Source organism: Euwallacea similis, chromosome 10, assembly GCF_039881205.1.
Source record: "Euwallacea similis isolate ESF13 chromosome 10, ESF131.1, whole genome shotgun sequence".
Classification (NCBI taxonomy): Eukaryota; Metazoa; Arthropoda; class Insecta; order Coleoptera; family Curculionidae; genus Euwallacea; species Euwallacea similis.
This window is the reverse complement of record NC_089618.1, coordinates 1941826-1969191: the sequence shown is the minus strand read 5'-3', so window position 1 is coordinate 1969191 and position 27366 is coordinate 1941826. Positions and strand designations below refer to the sequence as shown.

The following is a 27366-nucleotide window of genomic DNA, read 5'->3' as shown; positions in this document are numbered from 1 at the left end:
CCATTAAGCCGCGTTGAAACAACAGTCGGCGGCTCGCCATCAGCGAAAAGCGATTTTTTACGCTTCAATAAGTACGGCAAAACCTTTTAAGCCGGGGCGACTCTAATCAAAACATTACGAAGAGAACTGAAGAAAAATTGTTTTAAAAAAATATTTGAGTTGCGCCAATGAATATTTTTTCAAGCATGCAATAAGAAAATTTGGCTCTGTTATTTTCGAAACTACAGGGGTGTACTTGGCTCATAAAAGCCGAGGCAATATTTTCCAAGTTCAAGTTCTGCAAAAAGTCACACTAGAACTCGAATCAGCACGCCTCTAGACAGGCGTCCAGACACTTTCAACTTCCCGTGATGATATTTCATTAAGGGCATTTTCCTCGGCGAATGATAAATGGAGGACAAATTATATCAAGACGTTAAGAGCAGTGGCGTTCGTCCAACCTTTTAGTAAAGATGTCTCTTGAAGATAAAGGGGGGGTATTTGTTGGAGATGGTGGCTACGCCTCTGATTCATCGTCTCTCTGCCGGAACGTTTTGTCTCAAGTTTTTGCCGGTTTTCGCTTTCGGCGAGTTTTGCGCCGAACGACATCAATTTTTCAACATTTTCTTTTGTCAGGGGCAATTCTCGTGATTAAGAATCTAGAGAGTGACGTAATTATTGCGATTTCGAAAGGGGGGCGCTGATTGAAGTTGGAAATGTCTCGTTCGAGAGATACCGAAATTGTCTGGTTGTGTGGACTTCTTTAACAATTATCGTTCGACGAGAGATTCTTCTCAAATTGAAGACTCAACTTCTACGAGATTCACTGAAAACTGCAATTTCAGTGGTTTTTCAACCAATTATTAGCCGTAAACGAGCGCAAAGTCGACTAGGTAAAATTAAAAAGAAAATGAAATTTACCTCATTCCTCTTGTAACTTACCACGCATCCAAAAACTATTGATGTCATTCAATTCTTTGGGAAAAGTTAGTTGAAAATGAGTATAAAGTCGACTACGTTGTATTGAATAAAAAAGTGAACTCACTTCGCTCCTCTCACCACTTACCAGACATAACAACAAAATTATTAGATTTCCCGGGAAAAATTAGCTGAAAATGGATACCAATCTGACTGTATTGAATTAATAAAAAATCGATCATATTCCATTCCTCTTACCGCTTACCAGACACATAAAAACTGATATTGCTCCAAATCATTTGAACAAAACTGGTAGCGTGATATGACAATTTCAATTATGAAATGTATTAAAAAAAGTAATTAAATTGTATCTTACTGAGGTAATCCGATAGCAGTTTCTTTTCCTGCAGAATGACAACAATTATTTTTTGCTAAATATTTATTTATCCAAGAAATATAGAGGAAGGAGCAAGATCATAGGGTAGAGTGTGCTTTGGGCTTATGTATAGAGGCCCAAATTTCTCCAGGGAATATTCCTTGGAAGCCCTCCAACCCACCATACCTACAACAATTATTCTTCCGTCTCAGACATATTCCAAAAAACCCAGCAGAGGAAACTTACCAGTACTGGTCACTGGAACCCCCTGAGCAGGCTTTATCGGCAAAATATCCGGTTCTGAGGGCCCTCTCGGCTTGCGTATTTCAGTCCTTCTTCTATATTCCTCTTCGGAAATACCGCGTCTTGCAGCTTCATCCAACATCAGCTGAAAATTAGAATTTACTCAAAAAAAAGTAAGTTGGTTCTTCAAACCTTGTCGAAATCGAGGTAAAATCCCCATTTCCGCGGCCACTCTCTGCAGGCCTTTTCTTCGAGAAGAGTTTGGGACTTCCTGCAATAAAAACTGATCTGTGAAAAGGGCAATTATTAAGGTGGTTTTATAAATTATGAGTTAAATCTTACAAAATCTCGTATTGCACGACAAGATCCCGAGTCTCGTGCATTGCGATAGGGACCATTGTGATGTTATCATGGAGATTAACCCAAGTGCCTGTTTGGTCGATGAACGATGGGCAACGCCCGTCGTAGGAATAATAATTTGATATTCATATCGAAATTTTTCGGACATTTGCACAATTACCAACTTACGTACACATTGATAAAGGCATTTATCTGTAATTGCTTAATTAACTAAGCTATTATGATCCCTAACTATCAGTTTACATTACCGGTACGCACCTAAATGCGCACGCCTCACCAAGTACCCACCAGAAAACAACGTCAAAACCGAAACATGAGGTGTTCGTGTGCTTTGTCCAGCAGTAGAAACCGGTGCGGTGGTACCTGGTACCCACGAGAGGTACCGTTTGCCCGTTACACCTAATAATATTTCTATAAGGCGGATGTACGGATCACCATGAAAGTACTTCCGATGGTAAGCTCTGAATGTAGGTGTTACTTATCTCACACATCACCACCTTAGATGATGCACCTTGTGAGACCGCCAATTCATCATTTCCTGGGCGGCATCTTTGTAGGGCTGGCCGTGGGTTGGATCCTGTTTATGGTTCATAAAGAATCGAACGAGTAAGCCCGTTTAATTTTCGGTATACTTCCGTGATGTACAGGGTATTGTTAAAACGAGTGACCAAGCTTCAAGGGGCGATTCTGAGACCAAAGAGGGGTGATTCTGAGTGATTCTAAGACGAAAAGTTTATACAAACATAGGTTCGGTAATGCTTCATTTTCAAGATATAGGGTGTCAAACTTTTTTCTTAATCGTTACATATAAAAAAATCTCCTAAATAAAAAGAAAGCGCAAACTATTATGATGTTGAAAGTTGGTTAATTTAATACAAAAGAATCTTTTAAGCTAGAAATTGTTTGTCTCCTTTTGCTAATGGCATGCACAGGGGTAACACCGGAAATCTAAGAAAGATCAAACAAGAAAAACGCTTTCTTACACTTAAATAAATGGTACGCATTTTTTTTTAGTAAAAACAACATTTAACAGTAAGTGACACGAAACTTACAATAGTTGCTGAAAATATTCTCCTTCAACTTCAATGCAAGCATTAGTTCGTCTTAATATCGATTGCCGAGCACGTTGAAATATTCCCGGCGTGTATCTTATCTGATTACATGAATCCCGTATCCATTGGATTAATTCTTTTTCAGTATTGACCGGAATTCTATAAACGAAGGACTTTATATACCCCCAAAGGAAAAATCTATCGGGTTTAAATTTGGTGATCTGGGTGGTCATTACAACGCTTAATGCGAAAAAAATATAAAACTTAAAAAAAAAAGCAGTGGTCCATTAATATAATAATAACCATAAATAACATTGTCAAATTTCGACAAAATCGGTTAAAGGATTATTAAGATTTTTACGAAAACACGATTTTTTAAGAAAAGTTTGACACCCTGTATCTGAAAAACGAAGCATTTCCAGACGTATGTGTATAAAAACTTTTCGCCTTAGAAGCACCCCTTGAAGTTTGGCCATGTACTTGAATAACACCCTATATAATATTACATGAAATTGTGAGCTTAGCAGAAAAACCAATATTGGTTTCCATCGTTGAATATCAAATACTCTTTGTTGTTCCCACTTTCGTCGTACTGTGAAGGGGTGGGCCGCCACGATTTTCAGTAAATTTCATTTTCTTCTTTCTCCTTTAATGTTGCTCAAGATCCCTCGACCCATTTCAGCACCTACAAGAAATTCTACAAGCGTCGCAGCCTCATCGATATCGACATCTCACTCCCAGCTAACAATATGATCAACACTAGTCTCGCAGATCAGCTTTTTGAAGACATCAGAATCATTTGTTTAGTTCTGACCAAACCCTCCGACCACTTCATCAAAGCTATACACATCAAATCCACTTGGGGCAAACGCTGCACCAAACTGATATTTGCAAGCACGCAAGAAGGTATGAGAGACTCGTACAAAAGAGCGAACCTCATGGTCTGTCTACTCATTACAGAGCCAGTTTTGCCGGCAATCAAGTTCAACATCCCCGAAGACAGAGCTCACTTATGGGGGAAAACCAAAGCTGCCTTGAAGTACATCTATGAGAACTATCAGGGGCAGTACGATTGGGTCTACAAGGCCGATGATGACACGTAAGCTTCGATTGTCGATAAGCAAACTTGTGGGAAATCCAAAATCTATCTAGCTTTGCTGTAATGGAGAATTTGAGATACCTGCTCCATTATTCTAACCCTTCTGAGCCTGTGTACTATGGCTGCAGGTTGAAGCTTCGCCGGGAGGGACTGGATTATATGAGTGGAGGGGCTGGATACGTGCTGAGCAGAGAGACACTGCGCAGATTTGTAGAGGTAGGCTCTAACCTCCTCCTTAAATCAGGGGTATTTAAAATAAGTCTTTTAGAAGGGGTTACCAAATGCGATGGTGTGCAAACAAGAAGACATCGGGAATGAGGACGTGGAGATAGGGAAGTGTTTGAGGGGAGTAGGGGTGCACTTGGGAGACTCCCTGGATAAAGAGAGGAAGAATCGCTTCACGCCGGTGTTTATAAATGAGATGTTGGTCCCGGGAGTACTCAGTGAGGTCGGGTGGTACGTGGAGATGATGACCAATCCGTATTTATTGGTTAGTTTCTCGTAGCTTCGTTTCACTGATAAATCACAGAAATCAACACAGGTTGAGGTACGATAGGTTAAAGTTCATGAAGGTGGAACTAATTAGTATTGATATTCTAAGATGCGTTATCTTAAAGTCTACAAAGACCTGAGTTCCATTATCTTGAATATCAAAAACTTCATATTCGGCTTGAGGTATCTTCAGAATAACGCATCTGTTCAAATCAAAATCAATTCAAAATCAAATTATCTCGGAGAATAACGAATTTATTGCTGTGAGTAACGCCGTCAGCGGGAACTGAAAAATATTCTAGAAGAATTGAGCGACTGCTGTCTGAGCGACTTTATACGAATTTATAACTTAAAATCGCTTAAAGTGCAATTTGTGGGCCAATACGACGACTATTCTCGTCTTGCCTAACAACATTAGTATAGCACTAAAAATGCTACAGCATTTTTAGTGCTATACTAATATAGCTATTCTATATGCTATATAAGGTGCAAATTCGCGATGGACTCACCATATTACTCTCAGATACGTTGTCTTAAAAATTTCTAGAGTTTTACCGTTGCTCTTTTTTCGTTGAAACCTGGACAAATCCATCGCCGTGAGACAGGGTCGGCCTTAGCGAGTTCGGCGCCCTGGGCGAAAGTTTTAATCACGGCCCCGCGTACCCCCAGGAAAGCCGCCGCCTTTCCTGGTGGGCCGCCCTGGGCCAACCTCGCCCCCTATAAGACCGGCACTGTCGTGAGAGATACGTTACCCAGTTGTAAAGTAAAGCAAAGTTGTAATAAACTCGCCTTCCTCGTCTGAGATACGTTACCTTAAAAACTATGAAATTACTGTTTCATATAACTTCCGCCGAGTTACATTCCATTACGACAAAGTTACGAATTTCTCTAATATTGCCTGAGATGCTTCGCCTTGTTTAATAAGATTTGAATAATGCCGACAGTGCCATACAGGGTAACCCAAAAATATACGGAAAAACTTTAAGTGATGGTGGGAAGCATCAATATAAATTTTTTTCTTTAATAAAGATATGCTCATAAAACAAAAAAATACATTAATTTCTTTGATTTGAATTTCATAATTTTGAAAAACTTACCAATATGTACCGATGAATTGGAAGAGGAGATCCTATAGCCTGGCCCGTGCATTTTCCTGATCTTAACCCAATGGACTTTTTCCTTTGGGGCTATTTCAAATCTTTGGTTTACGAAACAGCTATTCGTAATGAGGAAGATCTCTTAGCAAGAATAATGGCCAGTTGCACACATCTAGACGCTATTCTCGGAAAACTCCATAGGGCCCGCGACTCAATGCACTGACGGTGCAATATTTGTACTGAAACAAATGGTCAACATTTTGAACAATTACTGTAAGCCGTCGTTTATTTAGCAATAAAACAACGTTGAACACGAACAAAAAGTGATTATAATGACCAAACCCATATTGCCTTTTTCTGCTTTAACGGTTCATTTGCGCGCATATGTTTATTTAAGAAAAAAAATGTATTAATATCTCCCATCACCTTTTAAAGTTTGTTGATATATTTTTGAAACACCTTGTATCATATCTTCAAAATGGCATTACTAGCGAATAGTCCAACGTCATTATCTTGGAAGTTGGGGAAGTTCTAATTGACTGTCCTTCCTCGTCTAAGACCGTTATCTTTAAAACTACATAGGTCTGACATTTGTTATCAATGGCTTTATGTGATGCCCACCGCACTTGCATTATTTTCAAAATCATCGAACTATCTATCGCCCGCTGATATATGTGATGATCACGAAAAATGTCCGAGCTACGTTATCTTCAGATGGTAATAATGGCGATTAAAGTAGTGTCAACTGAAATAGGGTTGTTCTTGAAATTACTAGAGATACGTTATCTTAAGTATCACAAAGTTGTAAATTGTCTAACGTTTCTTGAGCTATATGCGTTAAAAACGTTTACGTATATCGTGTGGTTGAATTGTTTATTGATAATGTCGACTTAGATACGTCACCTAAAGCTTTGTTGATCATTACCCAACGTTGAGGAACGTTAACTTAAATGGTTTTCTATAGACATATTCACGTTATAGATCAGTTTAGACTCGTCTGAGACATGTTATATCTTGAAAGTGCATAGCAATTTCGTCGGTTCAGAGATACAATTGTCGGTTCGCGATAGGCTCCGTTTAGATTTTTTTGCTAAATTTTATTTCCAGGGCCTCAAATGCTGCTCCGACACGTTGATATCAACTCATTACGTGAAACCCCATGAGCTCTACCTACTCGAATACCTGATCTACCACGTGACTCCCTTCGGAAGGGCCTACCACCCGGTTCTGGAAGACCACATCTCCGTGAAAAGGACAACTGAAGAGCCAATAGGAGAGGTAAAAGCTTCAAGTAGCCAGAGACTACAACGGAACGACTTTGACTAAAGCGAAACTGGAGAGGCGCAGAAATCATGGTCCAGAAGAAAGTGGCGTGGCCCATGAAGAAAGTCCGCGCAAGGGCTCAGAGGGCCGATTATTTTCTGCTTGTGACGCTGTAATGAGGAGGAATAAAACTCGTTTGAAAGTTCATTGTCTGGAAGTTAATATTTCGTTTAGGTGGAACGGTGAGGGCAAAACAACAGAACATTGCCGGCGGCTCGATTTTCCTATCTTGCACCTTGTTTTATTCGGGAGGTAAATTGCCCTCAGGGCAGCAGGGGCGGAGGAGGGGTTTCATGCTAACATTAACGCACCGGAGTTACAATTTTCCGCAATTAATTCGTCGACTTACGGCAACACCCCACAGGTGTCCCCGACCTAATTTGAAAAGCTCTTACTGCGGAACTCGCGATTTCCTCTTTAATATGAAGTGTAGAGACAATTTCTGTTATTAATTCTTCAACTTAGGATAACAACCGACAGGTGTCACTCAGTTTACTTTAGCAACCCTTAGTGCGGGGCTCGAAATATATGACATTGACACTCCGCAAAGCGATAGTTAGGGCAACATCCGACAGATATCGCTTGGTTAAATCCGAATTGTCTTTACTGTTTCTAGTGTTCCGCCCATGATTTGCAATGTTACCTTAGGGCGTTAGAGGCTCGCTGCTCCAGACCTAGAGAGAAGTGCAAAAGTTAACAGACAAATTTCCTGCGAAATAACTTAGCAGTCCCGGGGCTCGCAAAAGGAAGAAAAACTCCCGGATAGTCGGTCGGAAAGAAACGATTCAAGGGAGGAGTATTATTTATCGCCGTCGATTGCGTCGGGGCCGAAAGGAGTTTATCCGGAGCGTTTTTCGGCAGGTTCTGGATTGAATGCAACTGCAAATTCCAGGCACACGTAGTGTCGCCTGCTGCTGCTGCAAAACGTGCATGTGAACCAGAGTCGGGAATCTTATTATTCAATTTCGAAGGGAAACGTCTCGCATAGACGATCGGGCTTTAAGTGGGCTTCTAGACTTTATTCAATAGGAGCTTTGTCAAAAAAGGGATTATTTTGCTTTCAGCTTACGGCGGATATTAAATTTACGTTTAAAGAGCTTTGTGTGGGGCAAAGATTGTAAAAGAAGCTTGCCTGATCTAGGAGAAGTCCGAAAGCAGGGTATGGACTTATTTATTCCTCACTCGATAGGAAAATCTGGAAAAGTTCGTCAAGATTTTCCTATTGTGAACATAAGAACTTTCTGACTTATCGACTAAAAAGCTCAATTGGCGGAATACACCTATCTTGTTTACAAATTGGAGGAGTATTAAATTTCTTTAATAGCGCCAACAAAGAAGTGACGTTCGATCCAAATTTTCCGTTAAAATTCGTCTGGTGTGTCTCATTTGATCAACACACGGACTCGAGTCTCGACTAATCAGAAGTCAAAATCTCGGTCTGAGATCGCATGGGGGCACGTTCGACCCTGGTAATTTTTTTTTTTGTATATAAACTCCACATGTCGCTGATTTTGCGCTTCTGAAGAAGTGGGTCACAGGTGTAGGAGCAATGAACTAATGGCAAATTTGGAGCTTTCTAAATGTCGATAAATCAGCTGGTCCTAAGTCAGTTCAAAAAGGATAGATTTCCATTAGCTGGCAGCGAAGGTTCCACTCTAGAGACGCATCCTGGTCGTCCTCCAGACCATGTATTTCCATTAAACGGCACTTCCACGTGCCGAGCGACTTTCCCCGGAATTTATGCTCTTGAACATAAGGCGGCGACCCTCGAAGGGAACTTTCTCGGCCGGGGGCGTAAAAGCTGAAAATTATGTCCCGGGTTGTGTTTATTAAATTGCTCGGCAAATTCGTTGCCGAAAGATGCGACTAGACCCTGTTTTGTAGAGTTGAAATTCCGGTTTTTATTGTTTTTGGTACATGCGGGGGTTGTTTATAACGCGACAAGGGCCGGTGGGCGTTAATAAACCATTTTGCGGTCCCATTGGCCGTCGTATCGCCGAATGCACTTAGGAGATGCAGCCCTAAAATGTACTTTTCGGAGCGGCGCACAAATAAAAATCAACCCCGACGCCCTTTCTTTCTCTCCATCGTTTAAACTTTTTCCACTTAACTCGCAGCCAGACTGGCAATAATTGGGAAATGCTACGGTTACCCGTTCAATCCCTCGATGAAAAATCGCCTTCGCTCCTTGTTCTTTTTGCACTTCGCGGCCCCCAGACAATGAGAAAGTACGCGCGCTTTTTCAGCCTCCATCAGGTACGGAAACGGATCATTCTTTACTGTGTCTCTTTCTCCAGCTGCGATTCCAAATTGCGGACATCGGGCCCTGGGAAATCATTTTCCATTACGGTGCCATGTTTATTTCATACGTGCACATAAAAGTAATGAAGATTTATCCGCTTGTTTTTGCCGTCTAGGACCTATTAATCAGTCTTCGTAAAACCTTGATTAGACGCTTCAAACGGGCCTGGCAGTCCCTTTAATAAACCGCCATTTTTACCTAGTCAGCGGAAACCGGGCACAAAGAAACGAAAAGGGCCGTAATTGAGCGAAAATTGAATTTTGCAGAGCGGATCGTTTGATTGCGCAGTTTAAAGTCGAGCTTTATTACTTTTTGCCTCCGTTAACAATGGCGGGATGGACCGACTTAGTTCTGATTTAAATGCGAAGAAAGAAACGCGAGATCTTGTTTTATCCAGGGGATTATTCAGTTTCAGTCAAATGAGGAAGTAATCGCACTAAGATTAGGTACGCTCTCCAGAATTAAATTGGGAATGAAGGCACCGTACAGTGTGTCCAAGATAAAGACGCCCAGTATGTATATGGGTCTCGTACATGGTGATAGACACCGATTTGATTAACTGGGAGAAAAGTTGCGCATTCATGGGAGTGCTTTCGCAATGTGAACAGATCTACAAAATTATTTTTTAATTTTTAGTTATTTCGAAAAGCTAAAATTTTCGAAATTTTAGATATTTTTTCCCCAGTTATAGTAAGAAATAAATAAAAACTCAATACACGTTTCTATTTTAAACCGAAATGAACACGTGACAAAATGTGTTAAAACCAAAGCGATGACGGTGATGCGCAATCCTGTAGACATGGAAGTATTCCGGGACCAGTCATGTGGATTTCTTCTTCTGAAAATCGGCACTTGCCGGAATCCCTAACATATTCCAAATTTAAAGGGATGGTACCTTAGTTTGCGCAAACTAATCTAGTTGTTGATTTTGGGATAACGGCGGTCTGTTCAATTCCGCGAAGCGATATTGTGGCGGGAGGAAAGCTGATCTCATTGAGCCCCAAAATGAGTTTTCACGAGTGGGCATAAACTATTTCATTTCGATTTTATCCGGCATTAATTTGGTGAGCAACAATACTGGATGTCCCAAAAACATACCGACAATCTGTAAGGAGTACTGAGAGACATACATAAATACAAACTTTTTTCTTAAACATATGTTCGCAAATGAGCCGTTAGAGTAGAAAAAAGGCAATATGGTTTTAGTCATTATAATCACTTTTTGTTTCTGTTAAACGTTGGTTAATAAATAAATAAACGATGGCTTATAGTAATTGTTCGAAACTATTTGCTTCAATACAAAGATTGCACCGTCGGTTCATTGGCTTGCGGACCATGTGAAATATTCCGGGAATAACAGCTAGATGTGTGCAACTGACCATTATTCTTGCCAAGAGATCTCCCTCGTTACGAATAGGCGTTTCTCAAACCAGAAATTTAAGATGACAACCTCATGGGAAAAATCCAGGATGTTGAGATCAGGAGAGCGCGCGGGCCAGGCTATAGGACATTCTCTTCCGATCCATCGGTGCATGTTGGTTAGTTTTCCAAATTAACGAAATTAAAATTAAAGAAATTAAAGTATTTTTTTGTTTTGTGGGCATGTATTTATCAAAGAAAAAAGTTTGTATTGACGCCCCCCACTACCTCTTAACGGCATATTTTTGGGACATCCTGTATAATGATAGTGTGCCTAAAATAGACGCAACATGCAAATGGTTACAGACCTCATTTGCGTGTACTGGGTGTTCTATCAAAGCAATTCAGTCTGAAAAGCATCAATATTCGTTCTCCTAAAGGAAGGTTGACCTCATTAAGACCCAAAATGGCTTTCCACAAGTGGGCACAAACTATTTCATTTGGATTTTATCCGTTTGCGAAATAACTGTCGTTCCTACCAGCTCGAATGGCCGATAACTTCGATCAACTATCGACCAAACTGCCATAAGTCGGGCTTTTAACGGCCGCCCCTCCGGCTCAGTGTCGGATTTGACTGCCTTATCTGCCCACTTTCGATAATCGTGCGATATGGGTGGAATTACAATGGTGCTCTTGGGCAGAAAACTACATTCGACGAGTCATCCTCCCTTGCCATTCAATAAAATCCGAAACAGACGCAGAAAAACGCTCGAACACCAGGATTTAGTAGCGGCATGATTGATCGAAACTTGTATACTAAGCAGGAATATAATGTGTTTAAAACGCTCCCGAAACGATGATAAATGACAAACCTTTGCCATGCTCATGTGTCACGCCAGTGGCAGTCCGGGGCAAAATTTATCTCTAAATTGTTATCCAACTGTCGTCACTGGTGATTTAAGTTTGATGGTTTTCTGGTTTCTAGCGGAAGTTGAGTGCTCCGCCCCTGGTGAGACGTCGATTGATAAACGAGGGCCATCGGGAGGGTACTTGTATTCAGTGGCAGCGAAAAAGGGCCGAAAAATAAAATAAGATTGTTATTTGCCCGGAGAGAAAAGAAAAATGGCCATCGAAGGAAAACCTCACTGATTCGAAATATTTAATTCATTTGCATTAATGGATTGATTGGAATTCAATCAATCACAGATCGGCTTCGAGATAGGTACCTACTCTGAAATCTGACTTTTATTGGTTGGTGGGACTTCCGTTGATAATGCTATAAAATATCCATAGATAGGGTTTATAGTTAAGGAGGACAAGAACTTGGACAGAGGGTTAAATGAGAGACGTGTAAACTACCCTCGATCGATTCAATTCTATAAGGCAATAACTCTCTCTTCGCCCGTAATGCCTGCTCATTCCTCGATGTCGCTTGACAAAGAAGAGACGACAAATGATTTAGATTTTCAACCAGCGAGAGCAAGCATCCGGAATCGCGTTAGCTCTCTTTAGAGGAGAATTGGCTTTAGATGAATTTGTTAATTTTCTAGTCGCTTATACAAGGTATTTCAAATTCGACCTTCACTGCTGAGATCTCGTAAACTAGAGGAGATAGTAAAAAGTTTAAATGAGGCAGAATTGTATAATTTAGCGTTTGACCAAATGTTACCATTTTCGAAATTTGAATTTTCCTAGTACTTTCAAAGATAGGCGAGAAAAACTAAAAATTTGAGATTTCGTTTTTATTTTTTTAGCGTTATTTGACTAGGGAGCCCGAAACCACAAGCACATTCTCGTTGCTGCTTTTTCTCAGCTACACGAGGACGTTTTCAGATTTGCCATCCGACGTTTCGTTTTTCGGCTACCATCATTAACTTTATTTTTTCTTATGGGTGCCACACTGGATTTTTCGACAGAAAAATAGTCGAGCAGCAAATCTGAAAACGTGCTCGTGTACCTGAGAAAAAGCGACAACGAAAATGTGCTTGTGATTTTGGGCTTCCTAGTCAAATAACGCTAAAAAAAATAAAAACGAAATCTCAAATTTTTATTTTTTCCGGATATCTCCGGAAGTGCTCGGAATATTCAACATTTAAAAACGGCATTTGGTCAAGCGTTAAATCACGCAATTTTGTCCCCATTCAAACTTCTTCGTATCTCCTCTAATTTTCGAGATGCCAATGGTGATGGTCGAATTTTTTAATGCCCTTTAGAGCGATCGGGGGGAGGAATTTTCTGAAGCTACTAAAACTCCCCCGGCTTCAAAAAGCTATCAGACAGTGCTGATAGCTGTGGAAATCCAATAAGCAACTGCCACTCGGCGTCGAGTTCACGTCGCGGAATTTTATTTGACAGTAGAAAAGCTCTCATCCTGGACCCACTTTATTTCTAATTTATCACTGACACGACTCGGAATAAAAAGCATCTGATGGACTCTCTCCGCGTATTTAGTTTTGGCAGATTTAAATAACAAACGAGGACATGTAAATCACCCCGTATATCCCGCACAAATCAGCCGGCAGCGACAGTTTCCATTCCTGCGGAGACGTAATTTTTCTTCCCCCTCAGGAATTTATACAACCTCAGCACCTTTCCGCCTCGGCTAAGGCATATTTACTGCAAGGGCCGTATTTTTAAATTAGAACCTTTGTTTCTAGACGAGGCACCTTTTAATGGTGTGGAATTTGCATTGCATCGGTGCAAGCGGAATCTAATCCCATTTACCTGTAGGAATTGGTTTTCGGGAGGAGAAATTTCCCTCTAAAGTGGCGGATAAACATGGAAAAAACGCGCGTTTCCACATACTTTCAGCGCCAATCTTCCGGAGAATAGCGATCTCGTCTAGACCTTAATAAAAATGTAAAACATCGCAGTTGAGGGAAGGAAATAGTTGGGTTTACCTGGAAGGGAAAAATAGAGTTGTGGTTAGTGCCGTTTTAAGGCTATTCGAATACTTCGGGTGTCGGAATAGAATCAAATGACCCAAGAATGTATTAAACACTTAAGGTATCAGAGTTCTCCTTCCTCCTAACTCCTCTAGCTTGCAACATTTCAGCTTGGCTTTCGTCAAAGACGCACTTATTCAATTCAACATGTAGTCGTCTTTGGTCTTGCTTTGATCTAAAATCACTCCATTAGCTTACTGTGTGATCAACACTACAAGGTTTCCATTTAAGCTGAAAAACATGCAGTTTGAATCAGTAAACAGGTATAGAACATCATATTCACTCATTTAAGAACTAGCCAGAAACAGCTGTAAAATGGTGTGATACTTCATTGGTGAGGTGGATTCTGAATGCTACAAAGCATATCTGGCCTCATAGCATTCAGAGTATTTGCTAGAAGGCAGAGGCGTGTGCGCTTCTACCAAACACCGGTCAGTCCGAACAGTCATTGGCGTATCAGTGCGATTTTTCATTTGGCACGTTTCGAACTTTATAAACACCCCGGAGGAATTGTATTGCTTTAGTTATACTTGCACAGGGCCGTGTAGGAGACAATACAAAGCAACAAAAAATTAAATCCCAGATGTGAATCAGGAAACTTGCCGGATTTTAAAGACCGCGATGAAATGAAGCGCATTCTGAGTGTTGTAAATCATTCAAAAAATCATCATATTGGCATAGTAAAAGCAGAGGTTTGCTAGTGTAGCTTTGAATTGAGAAACGGGATGAGAAAACGGGTGAAACCGGTTTCTGAAAACTGCTGGGACTAAAGCCTCTGCGGAGTCGCACATGGAGTTGCTTTGGCCCCTCGATCCGCCCTTGCCAAACCACCTTGAAACAACAATAAATTCATATTTCTAAACACCATTTTTCATTTGGAATTTCTAACTTATGAGTCCTCATATTGAGACTGGAATTTGACACAGGGCCTTGATGGAAGAAGCCGTAACTGAACGATGGAGAATAAATCAATAGAGGAAATTTGGAGGGTGTTTAGTGGTATAAATATCCAACAAGTGAAATTGGAAACATTATTTTCCAAATTAGACCAAAAAAAAAATTGGACTCGATGACCTTTAAAATCGGTGCCTTTTCGGTTGTAAGATTGTAATGTCTCCAAGTATCATTGGAAATCGGACGTTTAAGGCCCTCCTTAATGGCGAGCGCAATCTTCGGCTTCTTGAACTTCTTGTCATCCAACTGAGTCATGTTGCTACATGTGAGTGCTGAACTATGGTAAAAAAACTTAATAGTGTAATTGCCCAGGGTCACATCGAAGAATTCCTGCGTCGTCACCGATTTCTGAAAATTTTTATCCGATTTGCGAGTGTTCCCCAGGCTTATGGTAAAGTCCTTAGACACGTTGATTTTCACGTCATGGAGGGGGAGGGGAACTCTCGCGATTATGTCTCTCAAATTGACGAAGAATGATGAGAGCATGTTAATGTAAGGTGGCTTGCACATCCTCCACATGGATGATTAGGATGCATTTTCTGGCAACTCTGAGAGATTTGGCTGAGCTCATAATATCCAATGCCAGCTGCTGCTTTTTTAGGTCGCCCACGACGAGTATCATGGGCAGTAGCCCTACCTTCCAGAAAAAGTCATAGACCATATACAAAGACACAGTGGCGCTCCGCTCTTCCAAAGTCTCCTCAATATTTTCAGCATGCTATTGTCAATTCTCCGGATGAATTATACCGATATTCCTTTGGACACGATGCAGACTGGATTAGGCTCGGTGCTCGCGTTTTCCAGATGGTTGGTTCCAAATAGTTCCCAATAGAGCGCATCATGCTTCTCAAGCTTTGCATTATTACTTCCTTCATTCTTTGCTTTCGTTGTCTTTTTTTCGTTCTTTTTGTCTGCAATTCTCTTGTGAGCTTTCTATGAATGCCGTAACAGCTGGAATTAGTGAAGTTTTCGTTGCAGATGTTGCATCCTAACGGGATGGATCCGTTAGTTTCAACTGAACAATCGCAAAAAAACCATCAGCAATGCAAATCAGCGAATATGATATTTACCACTCACCAACTGTTTTTATGCGACTTGTCTGCATTTCTGTTCGATAAGAGGTTTGCTACGTTATTAATCGATCTGTAGGTAGCGAATATGTAAAGGCTGAATTATTCAGGCGATACTACATTTATGAGATAAGATAAATTGCATTTGGTATGTGAAACAGGCCGCTTTCGAGAGTCACAACCTCCAGACCGCTTGGGTTTCTCGAATACCATTTACCAAATCGCCCGTAAAACCTGCCCCGGAATTCGCTCATTCCAGCATACTGTTTCGGGTTGAATTATTCCGCAACAGGTCTTCGTCGCATATCTACATTGCAAGCCAATTCCAGTAAAAAAACCATAATTAGAATGGCAAATGCGAATCTAAATAGCAAAAAATACAGTACTGCTCGGAAACCGTATACCCATTTACCGCGATTAAAAGCAGTATGTCTGTATGATCCAATGAGCACCATAAATCCATACTTTTGCCCACAGAACCGAACTGTACAAGCTTCAACGTCATTCATCTAAATTTTCGAGCTAATCAGAGCACTACCAGATAACGAATCCAATTTCTTGGGAAGTGATTGCAACGCTCAGAGGCCCAAAAGTCTATTTCTAGCTATCGCAAAAGATTAATAACTGAATTTACAAGATCATGCATTGTGAATTATTGCGCATCTTAAAACCCCTGAAACCTTCCATAAAGGGAGAAGAAATTTGACTAACTGCAACTCAAAACTGAATGGTTTCATTTGGAGCAATACACTTCATCAGGTATTACCATTACATACCATAGAGAAGTTCACCTGCGAAACTGAATTCTGTACTGGCTCTCTTGGAGGCAACATTCAGTAAAATTTTGAACTCATATAGACCGGTATGCGAGACCACCAACCCAACATCTTCGGCTAGGTAAGAGGTCTCGCTGCAGCCTTTTAAAACCGAAAAAGCCACGTTTTTGGACATTTAGAAGAGATTCTCCGGTATTTCGAAAGATAGTCTCGGCATTGATAACACTTCGATAATCTTGGCAAAAATTCTCCAAAAGAAGGAAATACAAGAAATTTTAGTCAAAACTGACTGGTCCATGTAACTGGTCCAATTGCAATGCATCAGTTTTAAAGTAAATTGGACCACTATAGGCCTGCGTATCCAATCTTTTAGCAAACGAGTAAGTGGTTCCATTGCGACTTTTAGTGGCCACTTATATCCCCCAGAAGAAATGAACAGGTGAAGATTAAAAAACCCGCAATTTGTGCGTTGCGGGTCTCAAAGTGATGTTCTTGAAGGGAGGGAACGGAAAAATTTCTCCCGCGGTTCGCATATTGGGAGATAGACATTTTTTCCATTTGATTATATTGAGGATGGCGTTCATGCCCGCCTAAAATAAACCTGAAACATTAGTAAAATATCACGTTACTATTAGACTGTGGTTGTTCTATCGCTGGCGCAAAAAGTTGCATCTAGATGCCGCTGGAGGAAAAAGTCGCATTGGAGTTACGATAGAATTAGCAGAGGACGACAAAAAAAAAAGATTTGGCAATATATAGATGAGCCTTTTCATATAACCAGTATATTACAATCTTTTCCATAGCGTAAATTCCCGTTTTTTTCCCTAGAAATTTACCCCTAATACCTTGCAAATTGCCCCCCGGCGCTTTCTTATTGTCGAGATTGAATTTAAAAATTCAATACTATACCGAAGAAATACATATATCGGCGCCGGCACGAACTAATATTCTTCATACAGTTCTGTTGGATTTAAATGAAAACAAATATTAGTCCACCTCGCCAAAGACCAAATCATCTTGGTCATCTTGGTTGGCGGGGAACTGCCTTTGATTGGTAGATGCTGCCCCATGCACCCTTAGCATAATTGGTTTGCACACCCTCTCAATCTCCTCCTTTTTGGCGACATACTCCCTCTCGGAGGCCCTCTCCGTGTCTTTTAACCAATTGTCTACGTCATTGCACACCGCGGTGATCTGAGTCTCCTCTGATCTCTCGATCTTGCTGCTGGCAACAGGGTCATGTAGCAGAGTTCTCATTTGATAGATGTAAGACTCCAATTCGTTCCTCGCTGCAACAGCAGCTCTGATCTCCTGATCTTGCTCCTTGAACTTCTCGGCATCGTTGATAATTTCTTCGATCTGGTCCTTGGTAAGTCGGCCCTTGTCGTTAGCGATAGTGATGTTGTTCTGATTTCCACTGGCCACCTCTTTAGCGTTCACCGTTAGGATCCCATTGGCGTCAATATCGAAAGTTACCTGTTTAAATTTTGATTTTAGTTTGAGCCCCTTGGACTTTGGGTTAAAACCTCGATATGCGGTACTCCTCTTGGAGCTGGAGGTATTCCAGTCAAGTTAAACGTGCCCAGGAGGTTGTTATCCTTGGTCATGCCTCTTTCTCCCTCAAAAACTTTGATGAGCACTCCTGACTGATTATCAGAGAAAGTGGTGAAAATTTGAGTGTGTTTTGCGGGGATGGTGCTGTTTCTTCTGATTAGAGTCGTCATTATTCCACCTGCAGTCTCTATTCCTAAAGACAACGGCGCTACGTCTGAAGCGAATAAAAATTGAAATTGAAAGAGAAAATAGGCTAATTGCTATGACCTATAAGTAGTAAATCTTTGACTGCATCATGAGAATCTCCGGACAAAATAGCAGCCTGTATTGCAGCTCCGTACGCCACTGCCTCATCTGGATTGATGGACTTATTTAATTCCTTCCCTAGGAACATGGTCTGCAGCAAAGATTGGATTTTAGGAATTCTCGTGGAACCTGCAAAGTCAGCAATACTTCAACCACCTTCCAGTTGCCGCCCAGACTCACCTCCAACCAAAACCACATCGTCAATTTCCTCTTTGTGTAGCTTCGCATCTTTCAGTGCCTTCTCTACTGGGATTAACGTGGAAGAGAAAATGTCTGCGTTGATTTCCTCGAATTTGGCCCTTGTGATTGTGGTATAAAAGTCAATGCCATTAGCGATGGAGTCGATTTCGATCGTCGCTTGAGTGGACGTAGACAAGCTGCGTTTAGCTCTCTCACAAGCTGTTCGTAACCGTTTCAAAGCCCTTTTGTCTTCCTCTAAATTTTGTTTGTATTTCCGCCTATACTCCTCTTTGAAATGCTGCACCATCCTGTTGTCGATATCTTCGCCACCCAAGTGAGTATCTCCGGCGGTGGCTTGCACCTCAAAGATTCCTTCGGATATCTGCAAGATCGACACATCGAAGGTGCCCCCTCCGAAATCGAAGATCAACACATGTCTTCCTTTATCTGTCTTCTTGTCCAGGCCGTAAGCAATGGCGGCTGCAGTGGGTTCGTTGATGGTGCGCTGCACATCAAGACCAGCGATGGTGCCTGCATCTTTCGTAGCCTGTCTCTGGGAATCATTGAAGTAAGCTGGTACCGTCACCACGGCTTTCGATATGTTGGTGCCTTCCTTCAGAAAATTAATATAATTTTTCAGTAAAAATTGAAATTTACCCAAATATGCTTCAGCTATTTGCTTCATTTTAGTGAGGACCATGGCCGAAATTTCTTCAGGAAAGAAACTCCTGGTTTCTCCGTTATATTTAACCCGGATCTTAGGCTTGTTCTTCTCGTTGATCACTTCAAAGGGCCAGCTCTGCATATCCTGCTGTACAGAGGGATCGTCGAATTTCCTACCAATTAGCCGCTTGATGCCGTAAACCGTGTTAGCAGGGTTCATAGCAACTTGTCCTTTAGCAGCGTCCCCGATAAGGCGTTCAGTGGCTAGAATCCTTTTAAGCACCACAATTTGGAAATACACAGTTGGATACCGTACCGGTAAATGCCACATAACTAGGGGTCGTACGATTGCCTTCATCATTTGGAATAATATCGACAACGCCGTTTTTAAAGACTCCGACCACGGAGTAGGTGGTACCCAGGTCGATTCCGACAGGCAATGATTTGGGAACATACGCAGCCATGGTTTAAGAACTGGAGATTTAAATTTGTATTATCGAGAATGAGTTGTGAATAGTTTGAGAGATGGTGACAGTGCTGACAGATAAAATCCCAAAGGTTCCTTCCAACAAAGGAAACCAGTGTCAGATTTTCCTCCTCGAGTCTTTGCATTTTTTGAGAGGAGAATTATTCCGCGTTTTCCTTTCTCTATGCAATTGTATGTGAAAGGAGATTTCTATTATAAATAACTATGGGAAGATAATCATAACAACGTTCAACACTATTTCTATCACCATCATCATTATCATCATCATCATCATCATAAGCATTACCATTATCATCATCACTATTATCTTTATTCTCGTCATTTCACTTAGACGTTCATCCAAGTGCAGCAGTTGGTCTTCCATATTAAATTTTCATCATCAAGATTTTAGCTATAATTTGGTAATAAAATCGTAAATTTCACCATGCAAATTCAGACCTAAAGCCGCGATCGCATTGAAAGAAACCCGCAGCTTACTTTCCCATAAATACGGATGAGTCGTGTTCTCACGTGCCTCCTGTCCGTGTATGCTAAAGACTTGAATTTATCGCAGGTTTTAGAAATAATTGAAAGTCAGTTTTTCGACTTCCCACTGAGTAGTATTCCCACGTACGTCTATGTCATCACCGAGTGCTGAAATTTAATTCAATCAAAAGCCAAACTAACTATTTCTAGAGGAATAATGGTTTTAGTTTCATAGCTGGATGGAAGTTTATTATTTCAACCTTCTCGTGACGAATGAGCCGTATTCCCACGTGCTGCAACTGAGGAGAAAAAAAGTTATTTTAGTTAAGAGTCGAAAATGTAACTGTCTCTATGGGGATCTTGATGTCGCTCTTTATTAATTATGGTTAAGCCATGCTCCTATGCATATTCTGACCATTCACATAGATCTCCTCGGTTAGCGATCAGGTTTATCCATCATTGATTAACCAACGATCTGTCACAAACTGATTATGCATATATTGCAATTTGCTAAATTTCGCATTCTCAGTCTTAGGGAAATTTGCGGCTAATCTCTAATTTAAAAGGTTTAGAATTCAATACTCACTTTTCGACAAATTAGATGTGGATTCAATTAGACAATTAGATGTGGCTCAGTCATGTTCCTACGTACTCCCAAATTCCACGTGGTAACTGCACGCCATGATAGTTAACCGAGACTCACTTTTCATTAAATGTGTGAAAGTTATGTTCCCACGTGCCTACCCCTTTTTCGTGCTAAAAATATCACTAATTCATATTACTGATTCTCGCATTAGTTGGTCTGGTTACAAATTAAGTAGCCTGATTTTGCCTGATGGAAGTGACTTTTAAGCCCCGTTATCACCAGAGAGAATGGCAAAGTTTCTGCGGCTTTTTGATGGGGATTTCGACTAAAGTTTATAGGGCATTGGGCCCCTAGAGCCTCGTAACCCGCGGGATTTATGTCTGAGCTGGGAAAACAACGAAACAAAATTAATGCCGACCCTCGGTTTGGTATTATCGTCCGTAAAAAGAGGTATGAGATATTTCCACGTATCAAACGCCATTCTCGTCACATCTCCTCCTGAGGTGGGCGCAACAGTTCGAAACTCTTCAATTTCGAAGTTAAACAGCAGCTCGGGGATTCCGGGGACTCCGCCAGGGATAAAATAACATCGAAACTCGGAATAAAGTTGGGAACGCCCGTTTTCTCCGGAGGATTTTTAAAATTGGCTCGGAGATGTCTGCTCCAGTCACAGTTGTTGACCGTTCTGGATTATTTGCTCCGTCAGACCGGATTGAGCTGTGCAGTGCTTCGCAAATATTTCAGTTCAATTTAAGTTATCCAGACGTCTGTCTGGTCGAAATTTGCACGCAAGCTAGCCTTCTCTAATCAGAACGAAACTGGCAGAGGTGGAGTGATAAATTATTTAACTCTGGCCGGGAAAAAAGTTTTTCGCCTCTTACGTAATGGATGTCGGACAGATCCAGTCTCGCAAAAGGCTTTTTGTCCCTTTGCGCGACCTTCACTTCCAGATTTATGTGTATGTGAATCAGATTTCCACTGCCGCGATTCTAAATCACTTTTGGAAAAGGTCAATATTTACAATATAATAGTAATATACAAAATATGTATATACATTTATGCGCCCTCCCATCTCCCTTCGATGATCAACATCGCAAAATACGTACAAAATTAACTAAAGGCACGTTCTACAAACTGATTATCGTTCAAGGAACTCTTTGGAGTTAGCTAGGACTCATGACATCTTCCAGAAGGATTTCTATTGTTGTCTCACATGAAACTGCAGAGTCAACTCATCGCATGTAAACTCAGCTCACGAATAACTTCAGACAATTCTAATTCTCTGTAAGCGCGTTTAGTCACTTGAGACATTGATTTATGCGCCGTTTCGTCGACTTTGGCTTCACTAGTACTAAAATGAAATAAGGAGTAATTTTTCCCACACATCTCATCATTTAGTTGAGAACGTAGTCTCTCATGGCGCGCATGTCTGTAGTCCGGTCACTTCAAATGGCGCATTCGCTTTAAATGTAGTCCGGGCAATTACGGAGTGAAATTTAGCAACTTCGTTTCAGTCGAATTTTGCTGTGATAGATGGCGATTTGGTTTTTTCTGAGTGGGTTTTCATCGGTCTTTAATGGGAAACTCATCCTTATCTACTTTGCGTTAAAAAAAAATCGGTCAAGTGGCTTTGGAATTATTTGACACTGAGCCCGTGTGCCGTTGAAATGTTCTTCTACGTAATCTCTAACATAAACAAATAAACCTAATCTCACTAAAATACAACCCTGTTTACCTTTTATTATTACTTGGATTTTATTAAAAATAGTCTTTTTCAATACTCCACGGACTCGTGTGTCGGTTAGTTGAAGTTCTTCTGCGTGCTAAAAATGGTAATACACTCGAACAAAAAGTCTTTATGGTTGAATTTTATTTTCGGAATGAATAGTTTATAAACTATGGGGCCTGGGGAAATGGGGGGAAATGGAGGGAAAAATGGAGAATGGGCCTTTGAAATTCGACCCTATCTTCAAGAGTTTTGTAAAAAATTTTCCCAGGTTGCAGTGCTAGAATCGCAATTTCACGACACTTTGAACTATGTTGTGAAATTGTTTCGTGAAACTGATGGGATTCAAAGGATATTGGGGAATGGTAGACCAACTAAATGAACCCCAGAACATATTGAAAATGCGCGACTAGTGTTGAATGACAATCCCAGCAAATCTTTAAGAACACTTTCCCAAGAAGAGGATGCATCGTGAAGCACTTGTCGTTTAATTCTTTAAAAAAATCTGAGATTATATCCCTACAAAGTGGGAGTATTTTAAGAATTGCAGCCCTTTGATTATGAAAAGAGATTGAGATATTGTTTTTGGTTCACAGTTTAAGTTTTAAAAAAGACTATTTCTAAGAAAATCGAACTAATAATAAAGGTAAACAGAGTCATATTTAAGTAAGGTTAGGCGTATTTGTTTTTGTTCGAGATTATGTAGAAGAAAATATCAAAGACATACGGGCTTGGTGTCAAATAATTCCAAAGCTTAATTGATCGAATTTTTTTTAAACGCACGGTAGTTCTGTACACAACTGCGCACAAGGTTTCAAATTTAGATAAGTCATTTATGCGTAATTTCACGTCTCTTTGCTCCACTACTCTTTGTCGTTTAGTTTAACAAGGGAAAGGGCGTGCAGCCCACTCTCTTATTATTTTCAATTTTACAATCTTAACATGATCACCAAATTCAAATGACAAATGAAGATGAAATGGATCCGGAGCGTTTTTCATCAGGCATCTCTCATTTGGTTGGGGTTCACAGTTCGCATGCATCGCACCTGTAGTCCGGGAGCTTCAGACGGCGCATTCATCTTTGATTATATTAGTCCGGACAATCTTGAAGTGAAATTTAGTAAATTTGTTTTAGGAGGATTCTTATGTGATAAGCATAATGAAATTTGTTCGCATTTGATGGGTTTGACGGTCTTACGTAATATTATGTTTCGATGCTTTCGGAGTGAGGTTTCAGGCAGACTGGAAAAGCACTTTTTTCCTCCTAAACTGTTCGCTAATGATATTAAATGACGCCGATAAAAGAACCTAGACGGAGCGAGTTATTGGCCCTTTTTGCCTTGAAGAATGGATGCGATCGAGCGGCCTCTTAAGGATAATTTACACGTCTTTAAGACCGAGACAGCGATCAACATTTCAGGCTAATTGTTCTTAATATGCAGAGCCAGACGCGATTGAAGGTTCAAAGGCAAACTCGGAGGCGCTTTCATTAGCCGTTACGAGAAAAAGGGCCCCAAGATTAATGATCATGGGCTCGTTGCATACATGCGCCCGGGGAAATTAATAAGTTTCATAACGGGACGTGTTTACAGCGTCGAAATTGCGTTTTAGTTTTGCATATGAATGGAAACTGCAACGGGAGATCTGGTCTCTGACGAGATGATTCAATTATTGTCAAGGCAGAAAAACGGTACTCTAAAAATTCCTGGAAATCAACTTTTATCGGACATTGGGGCTAATTTCCCCAGGTGCATGTCTGCGGTACGCCCTAAACGGTTTTCCCGTCTGTTTTTCGGATGGCAAATGGAGTTGGCTCGTAAAACTCCCGACGTCTACATGGACTGACGCAATTTTTCGTCTCCCTTTCATATGGCAGTCCCGGTCCCATCTGGGGCTTCTCGCTTTTGTGCCTCCATTTAGCGTCAATTAGGACATTTCCAACTTTTTCTCCTTCGACATCGGCAATTATGATATTACTTTAATGCTTGAGGTTTTTGAGTTCATCAAGTCAAGTAGTTCAACATTTTCATTCATTACTTTGGGGTAATTTTCATAGCAACACGTGAGATTGGGAATAAAATTTCTGCATCTGGATTATGATCGTGGTAGTCTTCACCCAAACTCTCGTCTTCTTCGGTCCTGGAACCATCAATTTAAATCATCATCAACACGCAGAGTCAATGGCTGCTGCTCCTCGATGTTACCTTTGATTAATCTTCCGCTGAGTTGTCGAGAGATCTTAATCATTAGCATATTGGTTTGGGCAGTATTTTCATTGAATCGCCATTAGCAGTGGTTTCCTCTCGCATTATCATCACAGCTTCCGGCTGTAGTCGGTCCGCTTTGGCTCTTTTTGTTCGGTCTCCTTATTTCTGTTGGTCAGCTAATATATTCTTAATCTTTATCTCTCCTCTCTCATCCACAAGATTTTTCTCTGATTGTCTCTGGTTACTGAGGTAGAATCACGTTAGATCTCTCTAGTCCTTCAGGGTGTTTCAAATCTGATATACTATCATTACTATCTCTTAAACGGTAAGAGTTACAGGGTCAGTTAAATTAGAAAAAAATGTGTTAAATTTAATACATTTTGCCAAATGATTTTTAGTATCCAAGTTAGTATGGAAAAACTAAAACTTTATTAAGGTAATATTTATGAACGGTTTTATTACAAATTGGAAAATAAGATCTTTAAGCGGATGAAATTATTAAAATAATTATTAATATTTATTCAGATATTATTTTTCCGTTTTTCATAATCTATTATACTTTCGAATTTGGAAATGTTCTTAATTAAAATACTATTATTACTAATTTATTATTGATTATTTATGGCTTGATTGATAATTTATTTGCCTATATAACATTTTCGAACAACATAATAATTGCATTTTCATTTAGAGCTTCAGGACCGGCCTAGCTTATTGAGAAAAAATTAACATGATCTTTTTTAAATTAAAACACCAAAAAATTTTATCATGGAACAAATCATTGTAAAGGGGTTGGTTAGGACTTTTAAAAATCTGCCAAAAAACATACAGGCCCGTATTTAAAAAACTCAAGTTTTTATCGTTATCTCAAAAACTAACCAATATTTAAAGTTTAAAAATTTACTGGTTTGTAGACATAAGAAAACTATAAAATTTTTGTATCAAATATTTCACAGAAAAACTTTTATTTTTCGATTTATTTTGAAAATTTTATTTGGCCAAATTTTGGTTTTTCCATAATAACTTGGAAACTAAAAATCATTTGGCAACAATGTTTTTAGTTCTTGAAAGAGTAGTAAATTTGGCACATTTTTTTCTAATTTAAGCGACCCTATAACTCTTTGCGTTTAAGAGAGCCATGGCAGCACATCAGATTTGGAACGTCCTATATAGGCTGTGAAGAGTATATTTGATTATTTGGCAAAAAGTATTGTTAATGCTCCATTGCACTTTATCACTCAAGCCCTTGTCCTAGTCCAAACCATCTTGGCATTTAATCAGTTAAACTAATAGTCCGGGACATTTCGATACATTTTTGACTGTGATTTTTCTCAGTAAACGTTTGAAGGAACTAATAGTGTATAAATTCTAGAAACAAAAAAGGAGTTGGGGAGCAGGAAAACTGAGAAAAATTTAAAGGCTTACTGTTTGCATTTGTTAAAGTATGGTTTACAGATCAAATAAAATGAAATATCATTGTTCTATATGAAAAACACCACTTCGTTCTCGAAAAGGACATTTTTGGCAATTAGAACTAACGCATTATTATTATGCTCTATAAAAGACACATTGAGTAAAATCGTGTTGGATTTCTGATACAAGTGTTCACGTCCAAAATTCAATAGTCTTTATGTTCTCAAATTTATTGTCTGTAAGAGTCAAGTTTGTTCAATTTATGACTCCTTTTCTTAAAACAGAAGAAAGAAGAAAGTATGGGTTTTTGGGTCTTTTGTTTCTTGAAGTTAGTATTTTCACCCATGTAAAGACCAGATGACCAGGACAATAAATCAAGAGAATGGTTGCAGTGTTTGACCCTTTTAATACTGATGGATGGTAAAAGTGTGAGTCTTTTTAGTAGTTAGTTCGTTACAGATCTTTTGACCGTTAACACGTGCCTTCTGACTGTAATAAAGAAATTAGAGTTCTAACAGAAACGATCTGTCTTAGATTCTTTTATTTCTATACCCCATAATCTCACAAATCGCAACCGAAAATCTATCGTTATCTGCCGGACTATAACGGTGAAGTGATCACTCGATTGAAAGTTTACGAGAGATTAAATTGTTGATTCTTCGAAAGGGGCGCCTTAAAAATTGACGAGATAAAAAAAATCTTGGTGCCTTGGAGTATCAATTATTTTTTTATGGGGTATACGAACAGTAGAAAAAAGAGTTGATACAAAGCTATAAGGAGATCGAAGGAGTCTCGATTATTACAACTTTTACCAATTTTTCACCATCATGATGGTTTTAATAGAACAGAGGACCTAATGAACTATCCCTTGGCCTCTGGCAATGAAAATCGAAACAATAGAGCAGCACCGCAGCAATAGCGGCTCAAATGAAATATAGTTTGGCTTTATGGCCGTGTAACAAAAAAAGAGGGAAAAATGCCTCCGTTGCGGTGTTTGTCTCTTTTTTTGTTTGCACCTAGTCCCCGAGGTATGTAATCTATGGGGATTTTCAAATCCAATTTCGCTCAGACAAAGCCGACGGATACGCCGTACCGCTGTTTGAAAACGCTTTTTGGGAGTCAGGGCTTATGGAATTCGGATGTTTTCTGAAGGGCTTTCCTTGACGCACTTAAATTGATTTCAAAAAAGGCTCCGCGGTTCTTGTAGAGCGATTGAGGACGAGAGTTTTCAGACGTGAGTTCACAAAGACCTTTGTCGCTTCTAGATAAATATGTCTAGACAAGATTCGTACATCGGCAAGATAACGAAACGACGGTTACATTTATGCATATTACTTTTGCGCCCCCGCTATCCCCCCTCGAACCCCCCAATTATCGAACCATACATGATCACCTTACAGGAAAAACGCGCTTTCGACAAAGAGCCTCGCCCCT

The 27366-nt window shown here is 40.1% G+C and overlaps 3 protein-coding genes across 5 annotated transcripts; 1 reads left to right on the top strand and 2 right to left on the bottom strand.

The window, feature by feature from the left end:
• Window positions 1-1288: 1288 nt before the first annotated feature.
• LOC136411728 (ciliary microtubule inner protein 1-like) lies at window positions 1289-1972 on the bottom strand. Its single transcript, XM_066394407.1, has 4 exons — window positions 1859-1972; window positions 1709-1787; window positions 1520-1661; window positions 1289-1459 (listed from the first exon to the last, which is right to left on the bottom strand). The coding sequence occupies exons 1-4, from the start codon at window positions 1912-1914 to the stop codon at window positions 1341-1343; spliced, it is 396 nt and encodes a 131-aa protein (XP_066250504.1). The 5' UTR covers window positions 1915-1972; the 3' UTR covers window positions 1289-1340.
• A 212-nt stretch (window positions 1973-2184) lies between these two features.
• LOC136411720 (glycoprotein-N-acetylgalactosamine 3-beta-galactosyltransferase 1-like) lies at window positions 2185-7086 on the top strand. 3 transcript variants are annotated; one of them, XM_066394393.1, is made up of 7 exons: window positions 2185-2330; window positions 2379-2482; window positions 3611-3834; window positions 3889-4027; window positions 4081-4243; window positions 4296-4517; window positions 6724-7086. In XM_066394393.1, exons 1-7 carry the CDS (start codon window positions 2313-2315, stop codon window positions 6940-6942), a joined length of 1089 nt encoding a protein of 362 aa, XP_066250490.1. In that variant the 5' UTR covers window positions 2185-2312; the 3' UTR covers window positions 6943-7086. The 3 variants fall into 3 exon arrangements, with proteins under 3 accessions (XP_066250490.1, XP_066250492.1, XP_066250491.1); XM_066394395.1 differs by lacking the exon at window positions 4296-4517; XM_066394394.1 differs by lacking the exon at window positions 2379-2482 and having other exon boundaries at window positions 2203-2330.
• Window positions 7087-17332: 10246 nt separating this feature from the next.
• Window positions 17333-19570, bottom strand: LOC136411628 (heat shock cognate 71 kDa protein-like). The gene is made up of 6 exons (XM_066394270.1): window positions 19365-19570; window positions 19043-19312; window positions 18386-18994; window positions 18167-18334; window positions 17872-18113; window positions 17333-17821 (listed from the first exon to the last, which is right to left on the bottom strand). The coding sequence occupies exons 1-6, from the start codon at window positions 19510-19512 to the stop codon at window positions 17333-17335; spliced, it is 1926 nt and encodes a 641-aa protein (XP_066250367.1). The 5' UTR covers window positions 19513-19570.
• Between the last annotated feature and the right edge of the window lie 7796 nt (window positions 19571-27366).

Coding starts and splice junctions, on each gene's coding strand:
- LOC136411720 (XM_066394393.1), top strand. Junction 3,835..3,888: donor ATTTGCAAGCACGCAAGAAG/GTATGAGAGACT, acceptor TACTCATTACAG/AGCCAGTTTTGCCGGCAATC. Junction 4,028..4,080: donor TACAAGGCCGATGATGACAC/GTAAGCTTCGAT, acceptor AAATCTATCTAG/CTTTGCTGTAATGGAGAATT.
- LOC136411628 (XM_066394270.1), bottom strand. CDS start 19,512: ATGGCTGCGTATGTTCCCAAATCATTGCCTGTCGGAATCGACCTGGGT. Junction 19,313..19,364: donor TAGTTATGTGGCATTTACCG/GTACGGTATCCA, acceptor AAAGGATTCTAG/CCACTGAACGCCTTATCGGG. Junction 18,995..19,042: donor AATAGCTGAAGCATATTTGG/GTAAATTTCAAT, acceptor TTCTGAAGGAAG/GCACCAACATATCGAAAGCC.
- LOC136411728 (XM_066394407.1), bottom strand. CDS start 1,914: ATGGTCCCTATCGCAATGCACGAGACTCGGGATCTTGTCGTGCAATAC. Junction 1,662..1,708: donor TTTACCTCGATTTCGACAAG/GTTTGAAGAACC, acceptor TCTAATTTTCAG/CTGATGTTGGATGAAGCTGC. Junction 1,460..1,519: donor GGTTCCAGTGACCAGTACTG/GTAAGTTTCCTC, acceptor TAATTGTTGTAG/GTATGGTGGGTTGGAGGGCT.